The following is a 20,505-nucleotide window of genomic DNA, read 5'->3' on the forward strand; positions in this document are numbered from 1 at the left end:
GTCTTTGTTGTGGGTATATTTTTTTACATTAAATGGCATCAACTGTTCATAACTGTCTCTACTAAACTTGTAGGCATTTCATCTTTAAGTTGTTTAAATCTTTTACAGATTAATTCCTTTTTGTTATTTTTAACAGTTCAAGTTTTCTAAATTCATTTTATACAGTTTCTATATTTGACATTTGTTTTTTGTTTTGTTTTTTTGTTTGTTTTTTTTTACCCCCTGCTTCTGGCGTTTTCCTTATGTCCCCATTGTTTTTATCTTTTTGTCTGTTGTACGTCTCCTCCCTCCTCTCATTTTCTCCACCTGTCCCTTACTGTACCTTCACTCATCCTTTTGCAATCCTTGCTGATGTAGCCACACAAGCTGGGGAAACTGACTGATCAGGTAGGGGATTTTCACGTTCCCTAAATACCCACCCATCAGCTTCCTAGAGTGGGGCAGACTAGACACTGAGTCAAGAAATTCTGACATTTCTACATGTTGTGGTTTAAAGCTACTGGGTTGAATACATAATGGATTTTAAAGTGGCTTAAAGGGACATGATCATCAAAATTGTGCAATATTTATATTTAAACATAATTATAATGTTAGATCTATATACATAGATACATATGTTGTATGTGCAGATAAAATTCAGAAAGTCTACACTTTTACTAAGTAGTTATTTTTTTACGTATCTCTGTAGTTTCTCTCCTTGGTCTCAATATCTTCCCACTTTTCAATGTGCGGTAAAATAAGTCACATTTTTTTATCAGCCAATAGCGTTGTCTGTAGCTTAGATACACTGAGCAAGGCTAATATGTACGGACCAATCCAACCACTCAATTGCCACAATCAGTGGTTGTTTTGAGGCCCCCACAAATTATTTAGCTGCATGTATGAGCAGCTTTGTTGATTCAATAGAGCAAAAGATATCACTAACAAAACCTGACGACTGTAGGGAGACAAAGTTTCCAAATCCATAAAACCGAGAGACAAACATTAACCTGACTCATTCTATGTGACAGTAGGCTATACGGCAGAACATTTATTGTCATTGAGATAACCTTTATTTTCCTAGCGACCAAATAGATGCCCACCATTGCTTAACGTGGAAACCGGGGACCTCAGGTCTTTAATATGAAGGTTTGGGGACATCGACTGAAAAATATCTGACCGTTCCAAATATGTAAACAAAGACTCCTGTCATGTGAGCTAGGGAATCTGTTGCTATGGTAACTGATGTCCCGCTGATTACTTCTCATTATCAAATGTAATGACTGTTTGTTAATATCAAAACATCGTCTGTTGTAATTGTTGACATTTGAAACTAGCTATTACATTTTATAATGACTTCAATGCAAAAATGAATAATAATTTGCAGTGCATTAGAGTAATTAAGTTTTTTAAAGCTAAAAATATATATTTTTTAATTTAAACAAATTAATCCCATTATTCCTATTACATTTGAAATAGACACGTTTGCAATGTGCTGGAATTTGAAACCATTGCACACATGTGATTGCAGTATGAAAATATTGGGCCTCATTTACAATTAGAGGAAATCTAGCAAACAGGTGTCAGTTTTCATCTGGACAAGCCATGTTGTGATGCAAAGGGTGTAACAGCAATACTGCTTGCTTTAGCATGTAACACACTAAGCATCTTTGCTTTTACACTGCGGTTAGAATCTTGCTACAACACCCTTCCAGCTTTTATGTGTTTGCATTTTATATCTGCCCCCACCTGCAGTACAACATTGTTTTGCCAAGGTGAAAAATTGTACCTTTTAGCTAGAGTTATTCCTAACTATAACTGAGGCCCATTGTGTGGTCCCAGTTCTGTAACGGGAAGCTGTCCTTACAGTTCTGTGTCCGTTCCTTAATGATTTAAACTCAACCTAAAAGATCAATGTGGAAGTGTCAGATATCTTTATTTCAACCATAGATGGGATATAAATAAATAATATTTATCTAGAATTATATAAGGATTAATTCATTACAATTTTTTTAAGAATACCTTTGCTGTTCCTACTGGTTTTTAGGGTTGATCCAAGGGTCTTACTATTTTGTGTATCTCTCAAAATGTTAAGCTAGCCACAGACATAGTGATTTGTGGAGATCCCCTCTCTCAATCCAATTGGCGAACGACCAGATCTCTCTATAATTTGGCCACATGTTCCAGTCATATTGGGAGCTTTGGTCATTCAGTGTGTGGTCCAGATTGACAGATCTCAGCATTGCATTTTGTGCTCACAAGGTCACTTTTGCTTTACTTCCCTCTGCACCCATCACCATAGGGCTCCGTATCCCCAAACACTACCATATCTCATCGTTGTAAAGGTAATAAATGTGTTGTAGCTGTAACAATAATCATTATGCATATTTTGCTGGTAAAGCCATTCAGACTAAACATACCTACTTCCCCATACTAAGGAAAAGTACAGATAAATATACTGGTAAGCATGTATGCTCCAACATACCTACTTCCCCATACTAAGGAAAAGTACAGATAAATATACTGGTAAGCATGTATGCTCCAACATACCTACTACCCCATACTAGGGAAAAGTACAGATAAATATACTGGTAAGCATGTATGCTCCAACATACCTATTTCCCCATACTAGGGAAAAGTACGGATAAATATGCTGGTAAGCATGTATGCTCCAACATACCTACTACCCCATACTAAGGAAAGGTACAGATAAATATACTGGTAAGCATGTATGCTCCAACATACCTACTTCCCCATACTAGGGAAAAGTACAGATAAATATACTGGTAAGCATGTATGCTCCAACATACCTACTTCCCCATACTAGGGAAAAGTACAGATAAATATGCTGGTAAGCATGTATGCTCCAACATACTAGGGAAAAGTACAGATAAATATGCTGTTAAGCATGTATGCTCCAACATACCTACTTCCCCATACTAAGGAAAAGTACAGATAAATATACTGGTAAGCATGTATGCTCCAACATACCTACTTCCCCATACTAAGGAAAAGTACAGATAAATATACTGGTAAGCATGTCTGCTCCAACATACCTACTACCCCATACTAGGGAAAAGTACAGATAAATATACTGGTAAGCATGTATGCTCCAACATACCTACTTCCCCATACTAGGGAAAAGTACGGATAAATATGCTGGTAAGCATGTATGCTCCAACATACCTACTACCCCATACTAGGGAAAGGTACAGATAAATATACTGGTAAGCATGTATGCTCCAACATACCTACTTCCCCATACTAGGGAAAAGTACAGATAAATATACTGGTAAGCATGTATGCTCCAACATACCTACTTCCCCATACTAGGGAAAAGTACAGATAAATATGCTGGTAAGCATGTATGCTCCAACATACCTACTTCCCCATACTAGGGAAAGGTACGGATAAATATGCTGGTAAGCATGTATGCTCCAACATACCTACTTCCCCATACTAAGGAAAAGTACAGATAAATATACTGGTAAGCATATATGCTCCAACATACCTACTTCCCCATACTAAGGAAAAGTATGAATAAATATACTGGTAAGCGTATATGCTCCAACATACCTACTTCCCCATACTAAGGAAAAGTACGGATAAATATGCTGGTAAGCATGTATGCTCCAACATACCTACTTCCCCATACTAAGGAAAAGTACGCATAAATATGCTGGTAAGCATGTATGCTCCAACATACTAACTTCCCCATAGTAAGGAAAAGTACGGATAAATATGCTGGTAAAGCCATTCAGACTCAACATACCTACTTCCCCATACTAAGGAAAAGTACGGATAAATATGCTGGTAAGCATGTATGCTCCAACATACCTACTTCCTCATACTAAGGAAAAGTACGGATAAATATGCTGGTAAGCATGTATGCTCCAACATACCAACTTCCCCATACTAAGGAAAAGTACGGATAAATATGCTGGTAAAGCCATTCAGACTCAACATACCTACTGCCCCATACTAAGGAAAAGTACAGATAAATATACTGGTAAGCATGTATGCTCCAACATACCAACTTCCCCATACTAAGGAAAAGTACAGATAAATATACTGGTAAGCATGTATGCTCTAACATACCTACTTCCCCATACTAAGGAAAAGTACAGATAAATATACTGGTAGGCATGTATGCTCTAACATACCTACTTCCCCATACTAAGGAAAAGTACAGATAAATATACTGGTAGGCATATATGCTCCAACATACCTACTTCCCCATACTAAGGAAAAGTACAGATAAATATGATGATCAAATAACCTTGTATTGTCAGTATTTACTGAGTTAAAAAAACAAATATTGTGTGGTCAGCAAACATGCTAAGCATAACATACCCTAACCATGAACGGGAGACAGTGTCCCGGTTTCCTCCTCCCTTCTTCCCTGCACCGGGGCCCACAGCCCTCTAGTTCCGCCTCTGGTCTAGCCACAAATTATGTTCTTAAGTACCCCTGACAGGGGTCGTCCTCCCATCTCCTCCTCCTCTTTATTCTGTTAAGCTCTTGAAACTTTTGCATGTATATTTGTGAACGTTACTACATTAATATGCGCAGTTTAAGTTGTATGGTTCTTTATCATATGTACACTCATAGCATGTAGTCTAAAACTAAAGCATGTAAACTTTTATGATACCTTTTTTCATGATGGTTTCCCTTTAAGTACAACTTTAAATTACCTTGAGTAACCTGAAGACCAGTAAATAAACTTTCTAAATATACAATAATAGATAATAAAAATAGTAAATGTTATTTCTAATAAAAAACTTATAATCACTTGTTGTGAATTGTACAAATATATAATATAATGAATTGTATTTTCATCTGTTGGCTCACTTACCTGTGCTGAAGCCGTCTTGTTTGACTCACATTATAGTCTGTCCACTAAGCACTGATTGTATGATATAGCCTCTACTCTTCTTATCCACAAATCCTAAAATAGTGATTGCTTTCTTTGCATGTGCCATTTATCTTCCTCATGGCTGAATGACTCTTCCTCACAATGAATGACTTGATTTGTTGTGCTTTAGCCATCCTCGGTTACAGTATTTTCTGTGCGGTTTGCGTAGAAAATCAGCTTTATAGGGAATTTTAAATGTTTTTTTTTCTACCTATGGTTTTTAGATGCACCCAAAATGTTGCAAAGTTTGGAATTATTTGGAGATTTAAAAAAAAAAAAAAAAAGTGTATTGTGTGCTCATAATAAAATGCAGTATTCATCAATGAATTAAAATGCTAATAAATGTGCTGTATAACTGGCTATGCAGGGCTTTTTAGAAGGCTGCGAAGTCTCTTAACAGTCATTGATGATACGCCTATGTTGGCTTTTTTTCTTTTGCTGTTTAAGAAACAACCACTGCATCTACCATGAATGGGAGTACTTTCATTTTTAAATAGCAACACATGCAATCTATTCTTTAAAATGGTGCATCAGATTTATACTAAGTGCACCATTGTGTAATTAATATTATGAGTCGGTTATATAGAAATGGCGGCTGCATGAAATGCTTTATCATAAATATGAAACTGGCTTAACTATGTTGCAGATTAAAAATCTCTTAATCACGTAATACAGTAAAATGAATTTTCAGCATCCTGTTGAAAATGTCTGTTCCCTATTTTTTTAACATTTGTTTACCTTTGCATGTGCTGCTGAATTTATTGACTGGATTTTTGAATAGGCTACTTAATTATCAGTACGGCCATAGATGAAGACAGATGGACACTTTTTTTGGGGGGGAGTGTATTTAAAGCTTTTCAGATACACTACAAAGACACAGTCAAATTAAGTCTCTGCTACTTTTATGGGATTGTAAACACAAACTCATATGGCTAAAGAATGCTTTGTGTGCCAGTGTACATTACTCCCGGGGTCTGTGGGTCAGTCTCCTTCTTCTATCTCCGCACAACAAGCAGTGTAAGCCCAATGTTCCTGTGAGCACTCATACACTCTATGAACTAGGCCAGCAGCATTCATAGCGCTTATCAGTGCCCTTGTAATAGAAATCCGGCATTTATACTGCTGGTTGTATCATAGCTTCCAACATTGGAAGATGTCAAATTGGGAGCAAGTAAACCTACCCCCAATATATTCTGACCCGGCCATGATCTGCCCAACTGTGCACGTTTTGTTTTTATGAAGCCACACCCACTTTCTGATAAGCCACTCCCATTTTTAGTCCATAAATCAGTATAATATTGCCAAAATCAGGACTATGGGGAAATGTAAGCACTGAGATTCTGAGGCTAATATATGCTGATGCACAGAGCGTCTGTATGACATTACCTTTTATTTTAAACAAACAACAGGTATAGGCTATGAAAATTAAGCCTGTATTTTACACCCCTGGACCTGGCAACATAAAAACGAAAACACTTTTTTTTTTTCTTAAAATAGAAATAGATCCATCTGCACATAAGGTTAGTTATGCATTAATCCAGCCTACACATGTTGTGAGATCGGCCCAAGAGAGGTAACCCGAATAGTGCTGGGTCAAAGATTCGAAAGCTCGGCTTTACTGACCTCAAAACATGCATCTAAAAGCTGCTTCTCCCCGAAAAACAGGTTGTTATTGTCTTGGTGCGTTAACTGCTGCTGTCTGTTATGGCACCTTTTATTTAATTCCCCTTGGTATTGTGATTTCTGGGTTGCCGCTAGTTGCGCTGTCCTGTTCATCAGCACTTTTAGCATGGTCTTATCTGTTGGCTTGTTGCTGCTCTCCCTAGAGGTCTTCTAATAGCACACAGGTACTCCTAGATTCGGGCTTTCAAATTTTCTACGTGTATTATCTGTACTGCCTGCTTTAAATTGACAGAGGTCCTCCCATTCCTTTCTAAGACACTATAATTATACAATCCTCACGACGATATGAGACTTAGGGGTTTATTTATCAAATAGGGAAAAGTCGAATTTTGGACTTCTCCCTATTTAACAAACCTACCCTCTGGATGATGGATGTTTTCGGCTATCTCCGGTGATCGCCGTCACTGGGCCTGTCTGGTGAAGCTGCAATATGAAAAGCGGGAGGAAGCTTATTTCACATGGACAGCTGCAATACAAGTACTCCCACTGTCCTTCTACGGCTATCGTTACTTTGGGATGGCGATAGGGAGGGTTGAGAAGAAGGAAAAATGCTTTATTGTTAAAATAAAGCATTTTATTTCCTTTTTTTGTAAATAAAGTTCCTTTATTTTCTCCTCACGTGGCGAGTGGTAAGCATTCTCTAACATCTGGAGCTGAGCATCGGTCAGCTGCTTCATCAACCATTTAATGATAAATTGGATGAAAGAAGATTTTCAGCATAAGAAAATCTTCATTAATAACAGATTTTGGTAAATAGACTCCTTGGGCTGTTATGGTCACAATGAAGTTTCTACTAAAACACAGACGTTGTTTCGAGCCTTGTGAATTTCTTAAGCTTTGAAAGGTGGTGTGCTATCCTGTATAATGTTATATGATTGTATGCACAATACACGCATAATTTAGATGTTCTTGTATTAAAACGTAAAACCATGTAATGCAAGTATTTTAAGGTTTTCTTTATTTGGCTTTATAGGGATTATTGTATTGATGTGTCTCATATCTGTTATAAAGTGATTGCACATTCTATTATTCTTTGCGATTTATTATTCTCTGCATTTGTCTTATTAGTTCTGAAACATTCTATTCCAGGGAACATCCGGACCTGATCCCACAACTGTGTACGTGGATATGAGGGCGTTACGACATGACCGGTATGTGGGCAACTTTTCATTATAGTCTAAAAAGAATATTTCTTTTAGGTGTGTTTAACTCATACTTGCAAACTCTCCTGGAATGTCCGGGAGACTCCCGAATTCCGGGTAGGTCTCTCGGACTCCCGGGAGAGTAGGACAACCTCCTGGAACTGTCCACTTCCTAGTGAAGTGGGCAAAATTAGAGCTGCACTGACGCGTCATTACATCATTGGGGCGGGGCCAAAAACTATATGATTGGCTAAGCCCCGCCTCCTTCGACCATACCTGTTCCAGGAACTCCTGGAGGGGCGCTTGCAAAAGTAGGCAAGCATGGTTAAACTAGGGTAAGATCACCTTTATGTATAAAAAGGTGCTTTTACCCTGCTCAAATGTACCTTAAAAGATATAGCACAAAACTAAAATTAAATTTTGGGTTGAATATAAAGACCTAAAATTAAACACACCGTTTTACTTACAGACCCTTCGTGGATCCTGTGATTTGACAGATCCATTAAGGCATGTAATGTTTAGCGCAGGAGATTCTGTCTCATGGTGGCCTCTTCTCAGTCCTTTTCCATGAACCTCTCATATGTATGAATGTGAAGTTCATTGGAGCGGAGCTTTGACAACCTGAACAAGGTCTGCCCAATCAGGGGAGAGGATCAAACCATTAGACACATCGGGGAACCTACCAGATCCCCAATTGTAAAGCGCAACGGAACTTGTTGGCGCTATATAAATAAATGTCGATGATGATGAGATCCACTAAGTTGCTGTAACTAAAATTAAGTATTTTATTTTAGACTGCCTAATTTCAATTCCAGTTGAATTAGCCGTTAATAAAAGGGTATCAAATAATTGTAGTATTAGGACATTTTTTAATGAAGTGTTTTAATGTGTTATTGGTTATCATATTGTCTTTTTATTAGGAATTAAAAAATAAAAGTTTTTCACAATTCTACTAAATTGCACTAAATTGCTTACCAATAACAGTACGTTGGTGTTGATCCGTCCCCCGGGATCCCCTACCATTAGCTGATACATAGAGGCCACAGCTGGCTATCTTTGGCACTGCTATGCACTCTATAGCAGAATAGATTTGTCAGCAGCTTTAAGGCTTCCACTTAGAGACACTGTGTTGAATCTCTCCTGTTGCACAGTGAGCTGCATAGTGCCACAGGTGAACAGCACGGGCCACGTACAGGGGAAGACCCCAGCCATACGTAAATTGTATTATTACGTCTATTTATCTTGAGGTTATTGAATTTTGATATCATGTTTATACATAGCAGACTGCAAAACATTTTGTTAAACACTTTGAGACATTTATTACAGCTGATACAGAGAAAAAGTTCTGTATTCCATAACACTAACTCAGGTTCTAGCTGTCATTCTAGTATAACAAACTGCTGCTTAATGTGATTACATCTTTTTTCTGTGCACCAGTGTTCTCCCAGAATATTGCTTTTTAAGGTGCATTTGGGGGTCAGAGTAATTTTTGTAATCCATCCTCATCTCCTGCAGTTTTCAAAGTGTGCGAGGTTAGTGTAGGCTGCAGCCAATCAGCCCATCACATTATTAACACCCACACAGATTATTACTTGTGAGAGGCAATGACCTGTCCATTCGTGTGATTATGTTAGTGAGGACAAATGACAGCAGCAATGTCATGATGTGAGGAGGAGGGAAAGTAAGTTTGCGAGAAGCTACAGACAGGACCAGTTTGAAAGTAAGGGCCAGTGTCTGGCAGACAGGAACAGACAGCAGATTTATGTTTGTGTGCAATGTCTCCTCTGATCATTGTTAGGTAACACTGACCTGACTGGAGTGCTGTACAGGCCATCTTATTGTCATCCAGACAGCCTGACAAAGTCCTCTACTATCCGGCAATACTGAAAACTCCAACCAGGGCCTCAGGCACATGTTGATGAGATGACTGCAGAGCAGCGCTGGCCAGCTAATCCAGACCAACACATGAACTTACTGAGTCATCATGACAGTACTCGGCACTAATTAGTCTAGTAGCTGGATTCCAGCAGGGCACAGGCAGCGTTCATTCTTATTGGTTGTTCATTAAAATGCTCTCATTGCCCTGAAGCCAATAATAATGAGCACTGTCTTTACCTGCCTTTTTCCCTCAGTGGTCCTCCTTGGGAATGGATGTGGTTGCTTCTTCAGCAGTTAATAGACATCAGCACTACTATTCCTCAGATAGAAACTACCTGGACAAGCTGGCAGCATTGAAATGAATGTACAACTCCTCTATACCTACCACATGTAATAGTATGCCTACCATATACAATGCCAGTATAACACGCTCATGCCTACCACATAAAGTGCCTTGCCCACCATATATAGCCCAATGCCAATATAACAATCTGTGCCAACAAGGTAAAATCACATGCAGCCCCACCCACAGTGTCATGTGCATTGCCCCCCTTTACGTAATCCAATGCCAGCATAACGGTTACCATGCCTGCTTTGTATAGGCCAATACCATCAAAACAACCTCATGCCCACAACATAGATCATTGCCCACCACTGTACCAGGCCTACCATATAATGTGCAGTGAGGACAATAATTGCACTAATTACATTACTTTTTTTTTTTTTTTAAGTAGTTTTTTTTTGCTATTTAACATTGTACTTTGTCTCTTGCACAAAGCTGTATCTTGAGAGTTATTTTCTTATGTGTAATTAAAGGAAATATTTTATGGCCAAGCTTTAATTATGGAATGCATAATGTTAAATGTGTCATTATTCAGAACATATCTACCAGCCTGTAATACAACCTGTGATTGCTTCAGAGACCCTTTTCACACTAGTTGCACTTCATGCTGTGCTCTGTGTATCTGCTCGAGTGCCTCATTAGTTCCTTGTACAGATGCAAATGTGTCTTCTCCCCTGGTTTTACTTGAGCGGTAATCATTACCTGCCTTCTGCAGGGACACATTCCAGTCCAGGAACATTTGTGACCTGGGACCCTGTCCTGAATTGCTAGTTTGAAACTGTTGAAGTATATCAAGTGAAATGTTTTCCTCTTTGCTGCACAAGGCAGTGAGACACATTTAGTCTGAGTCTGTTTGGCAGCTCGCTTTCTCTCATATGGATACAAGCTATAAGGAATTTAGCGACTCTAGGATTGACACGGGAACGCTTTTTGTTTGTGTGATTTTCATTTTTCCATTCATTGTTGATTTATAAGGTGTCAGAGTGGGGAAAACAAAGCATACATAAACCAGGGACATACAAGCAGGTGCTGGCTGGGTTAGGGGGCAGGGGGGCACTTTGGTCTGGGTCACTGGGCAACCTGCATTTTTTTTCCTTTAAAATGTTCGTAATATACTGCTGAGCCAGGTCTCACCGCCCCACCCCTGGGCTAAAATCTGCCAGCCAGCCACTGCGTACCAGGTAGGCAGAATAATTGCAGATGTAAAAACAAAGAATACAGAGGGCAATGCTAATGAGAGAGCTTGAATTCATCATCATCATCACCATTTAATATATAACGCCACTGATTCCGCAGCGCTGTACAGAGAACTCATTCACATCAGTCCCTGCCCAATTGGAGCTTACAGTCTAAATTCCCTAACATGCACACACACACAGACAGAGAGAGAGAGAGAGAGAGAGACTAGGGTCAATTTTGATAGTAGCCAATAAACCTACTAGTATGCTTTTGGAGTGTGACATTCTAATGGAAAAAGCTGAGAGAAAAGGAGCAGTATGAGTAGCATAGATGGGTGTAGGTTAAACTGAAACCAAAGCAGCATGCTTGGGAGACTAAGGAAATTGATGTTGGTGGTTGGTTGTGTTGATGGTGCGGTAGATTTTTGGGGAGGTGGTCACTCTAGGAGGAGAGAGATTTTAAACTCCATTTTGAACATGTTAAGCTTTATGTATATTTGGACAGCCAAGAGATAGTCTGAGTGGAGGGGGAGGATGTGTCAGAGATAAGAGACATTGGGACAGATTCAATATGGCTACGTTAGTCTAGGATCAATGTGGTGTTAGTGCTATTAATTTTAATACGGTAATTTTAACCCAGATTTTTACTCGCGGCCCTGAGAGGTGCAAGCAAAAATCAGCGTTAAAATTACCATACTAACAGTAATACTGCAAACTTTTACCGTTCTAACGGTAATAGTGCGCAGGCCACATTATTCCTAGAATAACGCGGACGAATTGAATTGGCTCCATTGAATGAGCAGTTGGATAGCTAGGAAGTGAATCAATAAAAGAACAGTTTTGACGGCCAATGGAGTGATGGGTGTGTTTGAGAATAGGGTGAAAAGTAGCAGAGATTTCCAAGAAGCATCAGTATGAAGCAGTGACCCTTAGACTTTGCTGTAAGTAGATTGTTAATAACATTTTTGAGTCTCAACTAAAGCCGGTTTTCTGACAGTGCGATGGAGGTGAGAGAGATAAAGTGAGATGCACAATTGTGCTCAACTAGTTTGAACTCAAAGGATAGGAATAAAATACTGTGGTAGTTGGAGAGAAAGAAGCTGGGTCAAGAGCTGTATTTTTTAGGTTTGGTGAAATGAGCATGTGTTTAAAGTGGGGTTGGGACTTGGCAGTGGAGAGAGGGCAGGGATGAAGGTGTGAGCTAGAGGCAGGCATGCAGTAGGAGAGAGCGGTGGTAGACATTTCTACAACTACCATAACAGCGACACTACTTACCCCCACATACTGATCACAAAACTGTTATTCCCAACATCTATCTGTTCCCAACTGTCGAAAAAGCTGAATTGCAAGTATGTCAACCTATCCACAGTGCGGCACACAGAATGGCGTTGGTTGTAAGCGCGACACCTATTATTGGCGGTGGTAAGGGGGCAATGCAAGTATGCGCCGGCATGACAATGTAGAAGGATGTTAAAAAACTATTGTACTTCCAGCGCATACTTGCGTTGCCCCCTTAACACCACCAATAATATTGTCGTCTTACAACTGACTTATTGAAACATGACATAGGCCATATAACAGATTTTAGTGTGTTCCTTAAGTACATATAAATGGCAGATGTATCTTACAAGCAGCAGAATGCTTGTTGCTTTTGGCAATCTAAATGTAATACTTAACTAAGTAATATATTAAATAACAAACATACAGGAGCTAAATGTAAAACATTAAGAATATAAAAATAAATTAATATGTTTTGAATAGGCTATTAGTAACATAAAATAGATTGTCTTTTTGGAAGAGTCTATATTGTAAAGCTGTGGAGTACGTGGGCACTAAATATAATGTTAATAAAATTAATAATAAAACTGAATATACTGCTTTATAGACTGGGTGATATTGTAGGCTCTTTGTGTTATTAGTGCTATTTTTTTTTATTATCTTTTATTTATAAGGCGCTACAAGAGTTGTGCAGCGCCTGACATAGGGCGTTAGAGCATACAGCAAAATAACATAACTACAAAGGTGACCATAAATACAAATAACAAATTTTGCATAATTTGATACTTAAAATCCGCAAAATTAGATAATTATGTACGGAAAACACTGCTAGAGAGGGCTCTGCTCCTGGGAGCTTACATTCTAGGGACAATGGGTAGACACAGAGATGGTGAAACTGAGTGGGGGATGAAAAGGTATGAGCGTTAGATATCAGAGACAGTCAGCAATAAGTTCTGTAAGTAATAAGTCCGGACACAGAAGAGCAATGCCACGTTAGTAATAGAGTACAGCGCCGGTTCAGTGGCATAGAGTGACAGATGCTCAATGAATGAAAACTTGTTCAGCGTCCACTCGTCTAAGGTATAAACAGTAGCAAGATCCCTTTAGCAAATAATTTGGACATTGATAGACAAAGTCAGAATATGATGCTGCAAAAACAGGTGTTTGAATGATCGCAAAAGTTTGAATGTTCTATCTGCAGTAAAAAAAATAGCAGGGCTAAATGCTTGTCCAATTAAACATATCCAAGAGCAAAGAAGCAAACGGTGGTCATATCACATCACAAGGTCACAATGGCAGACGGCTAGCAGCGGTGCTCAGTGCAGAGCTGGGTCATTTCACAAAGATACAGGTTAACATGATTGCTGGACACTGATCAAGAAGACACAAAATGTGGCAAGGTATATGCTTGCACTGGGCAGATCTTATAACCATAGGTGTTACCCCTCAGCACAGCATCATTGCTTATCAAGACATGCATAAGATTAACCCAAAAGCAGCTGCTAATCTGGAAAATGTTTGTGAGCCACAGCTTCTAGCATATTTCTTGTATTGTACTTTCCTAATAACATACATCACTGTAAGACCCCTGAGCTTCAGATGCCACTATGGCTGAGGTAGAGCGGCTACAGAGTAAAATAAGTCACAAAATGTGAAAGGATGCCCAGAGAGGAGCATGTTACAGTAATCAATAAGAGAGATAAAAAGTAAGTGGATGAGAGTTTTAGTCCCATCCTGGGTGATAAAGGGCTAGATCCCGGAGAAGGTGGAAGGGGCAGGCTTGGCTGAGGGACTGAATATGGGGAGTGAAGGAGAGGGAGGACACCCAAGCTGTGAACTTCAGGGACAGGAGAGAAGGTGGTAATATTGCTGGAAAGGAGAGGACTGAGCTGACGAAGGAGGGAAAGCAATGATTTCCATCTAAGACATGTTCAGTTTAAGAAAGCACTGGGACATCCAAGAGGAGATGGCTGATTGGCAACTGGAGACAGATGAGAGGAGGGGGAGGAGAGGTAGATTTTGGTGTCTTCAGCATAGATATTGGAGGCCAAAAGAGCTGATGATATCACTGAGGATAGAAGTGCAGAGGGGGAAAATGGGGCCTTGAAAAGAGCCTTGGAATACCGCAAAGAGGTAGAGAAGTATGACTAGTGAGAAATGACGCTTAGATTTGGGAGTCAGGGGGTCATTAGTGAGTGGAGAGTTCAAAATCCAGACTAAAGTGGGTCTAGAAGCGAGTGAAAGGAGAGGAAGGTGGTGAGGCGGTTGTAGACACCCCACTCAATAAGCTTGAAGGCAAAAGAGAGGAGGGAAACCGGGCAGTAGTTAGAGTGAGTCTGGGTCGAGGAAGGGTTTTGAGTGTGGGGGAGACCAGGGGGTAAATGTATCATAGTGCGGGTTGTACAAGTCGCCGGAAATCGGCGAGATGACAGCTTAAATTTAAAGCGGCACTGCCTTGTAAAGGGAAGTTTCCCTTTACAAGGCAGCACCGCTTTAAATTTAAGCTGTCATCTCGCCGATTTCCAGCGACTTGTACAACCCGCACTATGATACATTTACCCCTACGTCATGTTTAAATGAGAAGGGGAAGGTATTAAGAGTAGAGTGATAGGTTGAGGAATGTTGGTGATGTGGGAGCAGGAAAACAGGACAGACAGAATGTAGGATTTGAAAAGGTTATAGGATCAAGGGGACAAGTGGGGAGGAGGGGGAGGTTGATAGTCCCAAGGGGCAGGAAGTGAGTGGTGCTATGAAGAAAAGGAGGAGATGTCACAGCGATTGGACTCTATTTTGAAGTGTGTTGTAAGTCAAATGCAGTGAGGAAGGAATGGTAGGGGGTTTGGGCACTGTATTTTGCTAGTAACTTGCTTGTGAACTACCAAAATGGTGAATACCATTTCAGGTCTTTTTTTTGTGTGTAAGAGCATACCCCCCCCAACATTGGGGTCTTGTGAGGGCGTGTCTAGTGCTTAAGAGACAGGCTTATCCTCCACTAAACCTCCTTTCCTCCCTTTAAAACTTGAAGATTGTGCTGATTGTTTGGATGACAGGACTGTCCCACTTAAATCTGGATAGTTGGCAGTTATGGTATGTGAAATACTAGCATGCATATTACATGATGAGTATAACTTCTGCTCCTTGTGCAATGAGTGTGTGTTCCACACAGTATACACATTATCTACTGGGAAACTTCCTGTTGTACAAATAATTTAATGGATGGAGTCTTTTCATTCATAGAGGGAGATTCAGTCGCCGGCGATATGACTCGCGGACATCGTGCTGCGCACATTGTCAACAATTGCAGCAAGAATCTCTTCTCAATTTCCTGTGCAAACATTCCAGCGGGCTTCCGAAGACCCCTTACACTGAATTGAATCTTCCCCATATAATGTATTTGTATCTCTGAGAGACTGAAATCGAGTAATTAAGACCTATCTATAAAAAATTTGCTGGAAAGTAAAAGGTCCATTTGTCCATATGCAGAACTTCAGTCAGATTCTAAATGCCATTTTTCTACTGCATTTTAGAAACTGAGAACGAACACTTAATAGGTTGTGTTAGGTTCACATCAACCATTTTTCTTTCCTCCAGTTTTTATATATGTCCCCAGTGTGAAAATGAATAATGCAAAAAAAAAATTTACACTTTACTTTTGAATTATTTATTTCAATGTAAAAAAAACTAATGGGTCCATGTATTAATAGGTGAAACCCCCGAGCCAGTGCAGACTATTGTCAGAGGTAGCGTTCACCGGAGACCTCAGCTGCAGGTTCCTCATGCGAGGAGACTGCCGGGATAATTCTAGTAGTGATAACTTTTCTGCAAATGATCTTGTCTGCTTTCAGCAATGTAGTAAAATCCATAACAACAATACAGGACAGCTAATGCCGCACATCTTGTTCTGGGAAATCAAAACCGTTTTTGATCACCTATAAAACTGCATTGTAGTTTTTCTGTTGTATGAAGCAGTAAAAGAATAAATAAATCAAAACCATAAAAACAATATTTCACACAAGCAATATTTTCAGACTTTACTTAAGTAGGACAAGTTCTGAACAAATTTTTATTTTTTGCCATGAATATTTATGCCTAGTAGCTGTATTGACTTTGCCCTGTGGATATGAAAAATAAAAAAAGTAGGACTGCATCTGTATCTTATAATGGCCTGGCTTTTATAAACTATTTTTTATCCTAAGTGAAATAATCAATACATTGTGTGGTGCACCAACTTATTTGTTAATGGGAATGGCTCTGCAAAATAAAATAAAAAATCAAGTTGGTGGGTAGGGTGTATGTTGGTAAAGAGCACACGTCCATCCTTAAGCTGGGTACACACTACAGAAATTTCCACCAACTTTTTATGCCGAGCGATTTTACATGCGATCGATTGTCAGATCACTTGGCCCATGGACTGCATACACACTAGCCTTGTTTAGGACGATAAAGGGAAGAGCGTACGTCCCTTTAACGACTTTTTACAGCTATGTTAACGTGAGCAATGATTGTAATTTCGTACTCACTGTTGTGGATCGGTCGGAAGTTTATACACACTACGCAATGGAAACGAGATTGGAATGAAAGTATTAAACGGTACGACCAACCAAATGAGGCGACAATCGTCCATTTGGGCAGACTTTCGACCATCGTGTCACTACACACACTGACCCGACTTTTGAACGAGCGGTCGTATGTCGGCTGATTGAGCCGATTATTGGACGGAAAACCGTGTAGTGTGTACCCAGCTTAAGAGCAACATCCCAGAGAATGGTACATCACTGTTCTGTACCTGGTCAAGAAATAGCCCCCCATGGTTACTAGTGCTTTGGAGATAAATATAATTTTTAAATCTCGTTCTGCATCTAGCTACGAAAATTCACACATTTTACCCACATTATTTGTCCTTGTGTTTCCAATCTTACCCCAACCACACCGCACAGTAGTATGACCTGACTGCCCTCATCCCATCTTTAGTTATAAATTAATTCCAATAAATATGAATGCAGTGCAGAATGGAAAAGCAAAAGTGGAAATTGATTGTATCACTAAAACTTTGCACTTCTGCAAAAAAAAAATCTGTTCTGCCACAAAACACGAGTCAAGAAAAAATTTGCTGCAACTATACTCCTACTGGTACTACATTTAGTAGACTTCAACATATTGTGCAGACTGTCCAACAAATGGGTGGATTTATTGATGTCGTAGTTAAGGTGCCTTAATTCACAAATATTAATTAGCAAAGAGTTGGTTATACTCAGGGCCGGATTAAGGGAATGGAGGCCCCTGGGCTAAGGGGGCCTCCATTCCCCCGTGAGGGCCCCCCCCCCCCCCGTGATCTGAGCTGCCCCTCCCCCCCGGCACTTACCTTCCTCTCCGGTGCGCTGTACGCTCTTTACTGAAGAGATCTCATGAGAGTGAGACTCACGAGATCTCCTCAGTAAGGACACTACAGCGCGCCGGAGATGGACCGCAGTGAAAGTGCTCAGCAGCACTGATCGCGCCGGGGGCGCCCCCGCCCCCGACCGATCAATACTGCTGCTGAGCACTTTCAAGGGCCCCCTGGATGCCATAGGCCCCTGGGCTGTAGCCCAGTTAGCCCTATGGTTAATCCGGCCCTGGTTATGCTGCAGGAGGAAACTTCATTTTCCTGTATTCTGTGTAAATTTATTATTCCTGTTACAGAAGTGTCATCATAAATAGGCTATTTACAAGGGTGTGCTAAGGCTTTGTTATTATTACTATATAGATAGCACACAAACCAACAGCAGTCATCTACCAACCAGTCCAAACATCCATAGATTGTAAGCTTGCGAGCAGGGCCTTCTTACCTCTATGTATGTATGTATTATCCAGTATGGTTTTATTATTATTTCTTCCCAATTGTAAAGTGCTACGGAATCTGCTGGCGTTATATAAATAAATGATGATTATCTAATGGAGCTGTGGAATCTGTGGCACCTTATAAATGTTGTTGATTGGTTTGGGGTCACACATGCGCCAATATCAAAACAATTAGCCAGTATTGGCACATATGTTGCCAGTTTACATTTTAGGATCTTATCCATACTTACCAACTCTCCCGGAATATCCAGGAGACTCCCGAATTCCGGGTAGGTCTCCCGGACTCCCGGGAAAGTATGGCAACCTCCCGCATCTGCCCACTTACTAGTGAAATGGGCAGGCTTACAGCTGCCAAGACGCTATTCTCCGGGAATCACGTCCGTTTTTCCCTGCCACTGCAAAATGATGCCTACACATCATTACGTCCTGAGGGGAGGGTTCAAAATGACTCAATTCATCAAGCCCCGCCCCCTCCACCCATACTACCTACCTCACCTCCCGGACAGTAAGAGCTAAAAGTTGGCAAGTATGATCTTATCCCCCTAATCTTACTAGATTTCCTTTCAGTAATCCCAATGAAGGACATTGTATAGAACTTTTAGTTTATGCCATTTGTAACAACACAGAAATAATCAGCTGGCAGTGTGGTTGATTTAAAGGGTTACATACAATGACAAGTATGTTAACTCCATGATGGAATAGGTATATGCTTGTGAATATTGCAGAATACCATTTCAGTTGGAGTCTAGGCTTACTGGCAGTTTAGTAGCTATAAATTACAATGTAGAGTGTATCATTAAATCAATGTCCCAATGTCAGCGAACAATTTTCTTGTTTATGGGCTGGCTGCTTCTCCACAGATATATGTTCCTCCATTCAATCCAGATAAAATACAACCTTATTTCTGCTTCAGATTTAATAGCTGCTCACAGACTTAGAAGCTGTTTTAAATGTTTGTTTTCAGTGTCCTGTAAAGCAGGGTCTAGTAACCACATTACAATTCAGGACTCATGTTAGTGCCATAAATAATTATAGTTACAGAATGTACTGTGTACAGGCAGTCCCATGCAATAAATTACAGAAAATTGCTCAAAGTAGCCAAGAACATTCTTTGCACATTTTGTGTTCAGTTTACCCATACAGAGAGTCAGATCATTTTTACTGTTCAAAGCATTTGTGAAATACCAGGTTGATTATTATGAAAAATCCAATCAGTCCATAGAGAATAAACAGTCTCTTACTACTTTGCTTGGCACTGCTGTGATCATGATATTCTGAGTATAAGAAATGAAGACTACTAGTATTTGTTTAATTTATTTTTTTATGGAATGTGGGTTCATGATGTTTTAGAAGTTGTTAGACTCTTATCTCTTCATGTAAACCTCATTTGCCCTGAGAATGCAAATTATTATCCATTCAGGAACACACAATGATCTGCAGCTTGCTGGTGTATTTGTGTCTATAATTTGTACCGGTAGATAGGATCAGCACCAGGGGCTTAATAATAATTGCTCGGCCCACAAAACAACCCAAAATGTTATTGTCCCCTAAAACTGTTAGCGACACCCCACCTCCACTCCATTGCTAAAGTTATATCCACCCCAAGGGTGGCTTTATCCTCAAAATATGCTACTTCAATGGACTAGTGTCTATACAGCTTAACAGCATAAAGTTACTTCATGAAAATTATTTTTCTTTTTTCTTAATGTCTGCCTGTCCACACTATATACGAGGTATGTCTATTAAATAACGAGACTGTGATTCCACCTAGTAAACAAAGCAGTCAGAACCGGTTATAACTGCATACGTAGTAACCGTGAACCTGTCTGAACCTGCATGACCAGCTGCAACACTCTATGACATTCAGTTGGTTGTGAGCTACCATTTAGTTTGGTTGTGTTTTCTGTAGAGTGCCGAACAAATGGTAAGTTTAAAAGCTGAACGTGTCAATTTGAAATTTTAAGTAAAATTGCACAAAACACCAACAGATTGTTTTCAAATGCTTACTACAGCCTATGGGAATGACTGCCTGCCTCGTGCGCGTTTGTTTGAGTGGCACAAAAGATTTAGCGAGGGACGAGAGAATGTCGAAGATGATGAACGACCTTGCACTTCAAGAACCGAAGAAAATGTAGAAAAATCAGTCAGATTGTTCGAAAAGATCTCAGTGTTCGAATGATAGCTGAGTCCGTGAACATTGATAAAGATACCGTATGGAAATTTTGCATGAGGATCTTAAAATGACGAATATTTGTGCAAAGATGGTCCCAA

The 20,505-nt window shown here is 39.8% G+C and overlaps 1 protein-coding gene across 9 annotated transcripts in view; it reads left to right on the forward strand.

The window, feature by feature from the left end:
* DIP2C (disco interacting protein 2 homolog C) overlaps nt 1-20,505 on the forward strand; it is a 382,732-nt gene that overhangs the window by 341,739 nt on the left and 20,488 nt on the right. For 5 of the 9 annotated variants that reach the window (XM_075212090.1, XM_075212092.1, XM_075212095.1 and 2 more), the window contains 2 exons: nt 358-387; nt 7,667-7,728. In XM_075212090.1, coding sequence (XP_075068191.1) covers nt 358-387; nt 7,667-7,728 — 92 coding nt within the window. The remainder of the gene's footprint in view (nt 1-357; nt 388-7,666; nt 7,729-20,505) is intronic. The other 4 variants (XM_075212091.1, XM_075212093.1, XM_075212098.1 and 1 more) reach the window with 1 other exon arrangement.

The sequence above is a fragment of the Mixophyes fleayi genome, chromosome 5 (assembly GCF_038048845.1).
Source record: "Mixophyes fleayi isolate aMixFle1 chromosome 5, aMixFle1.hap1, whole genome shotgun sequence".
Taxonomy (NCBI): domain Eukaryota; kingdom Metazoa; phylum Chordata; class Amphibia; order Anura; family Limnodynastidae; genus Mixophyes; species Mixophyes fleayi.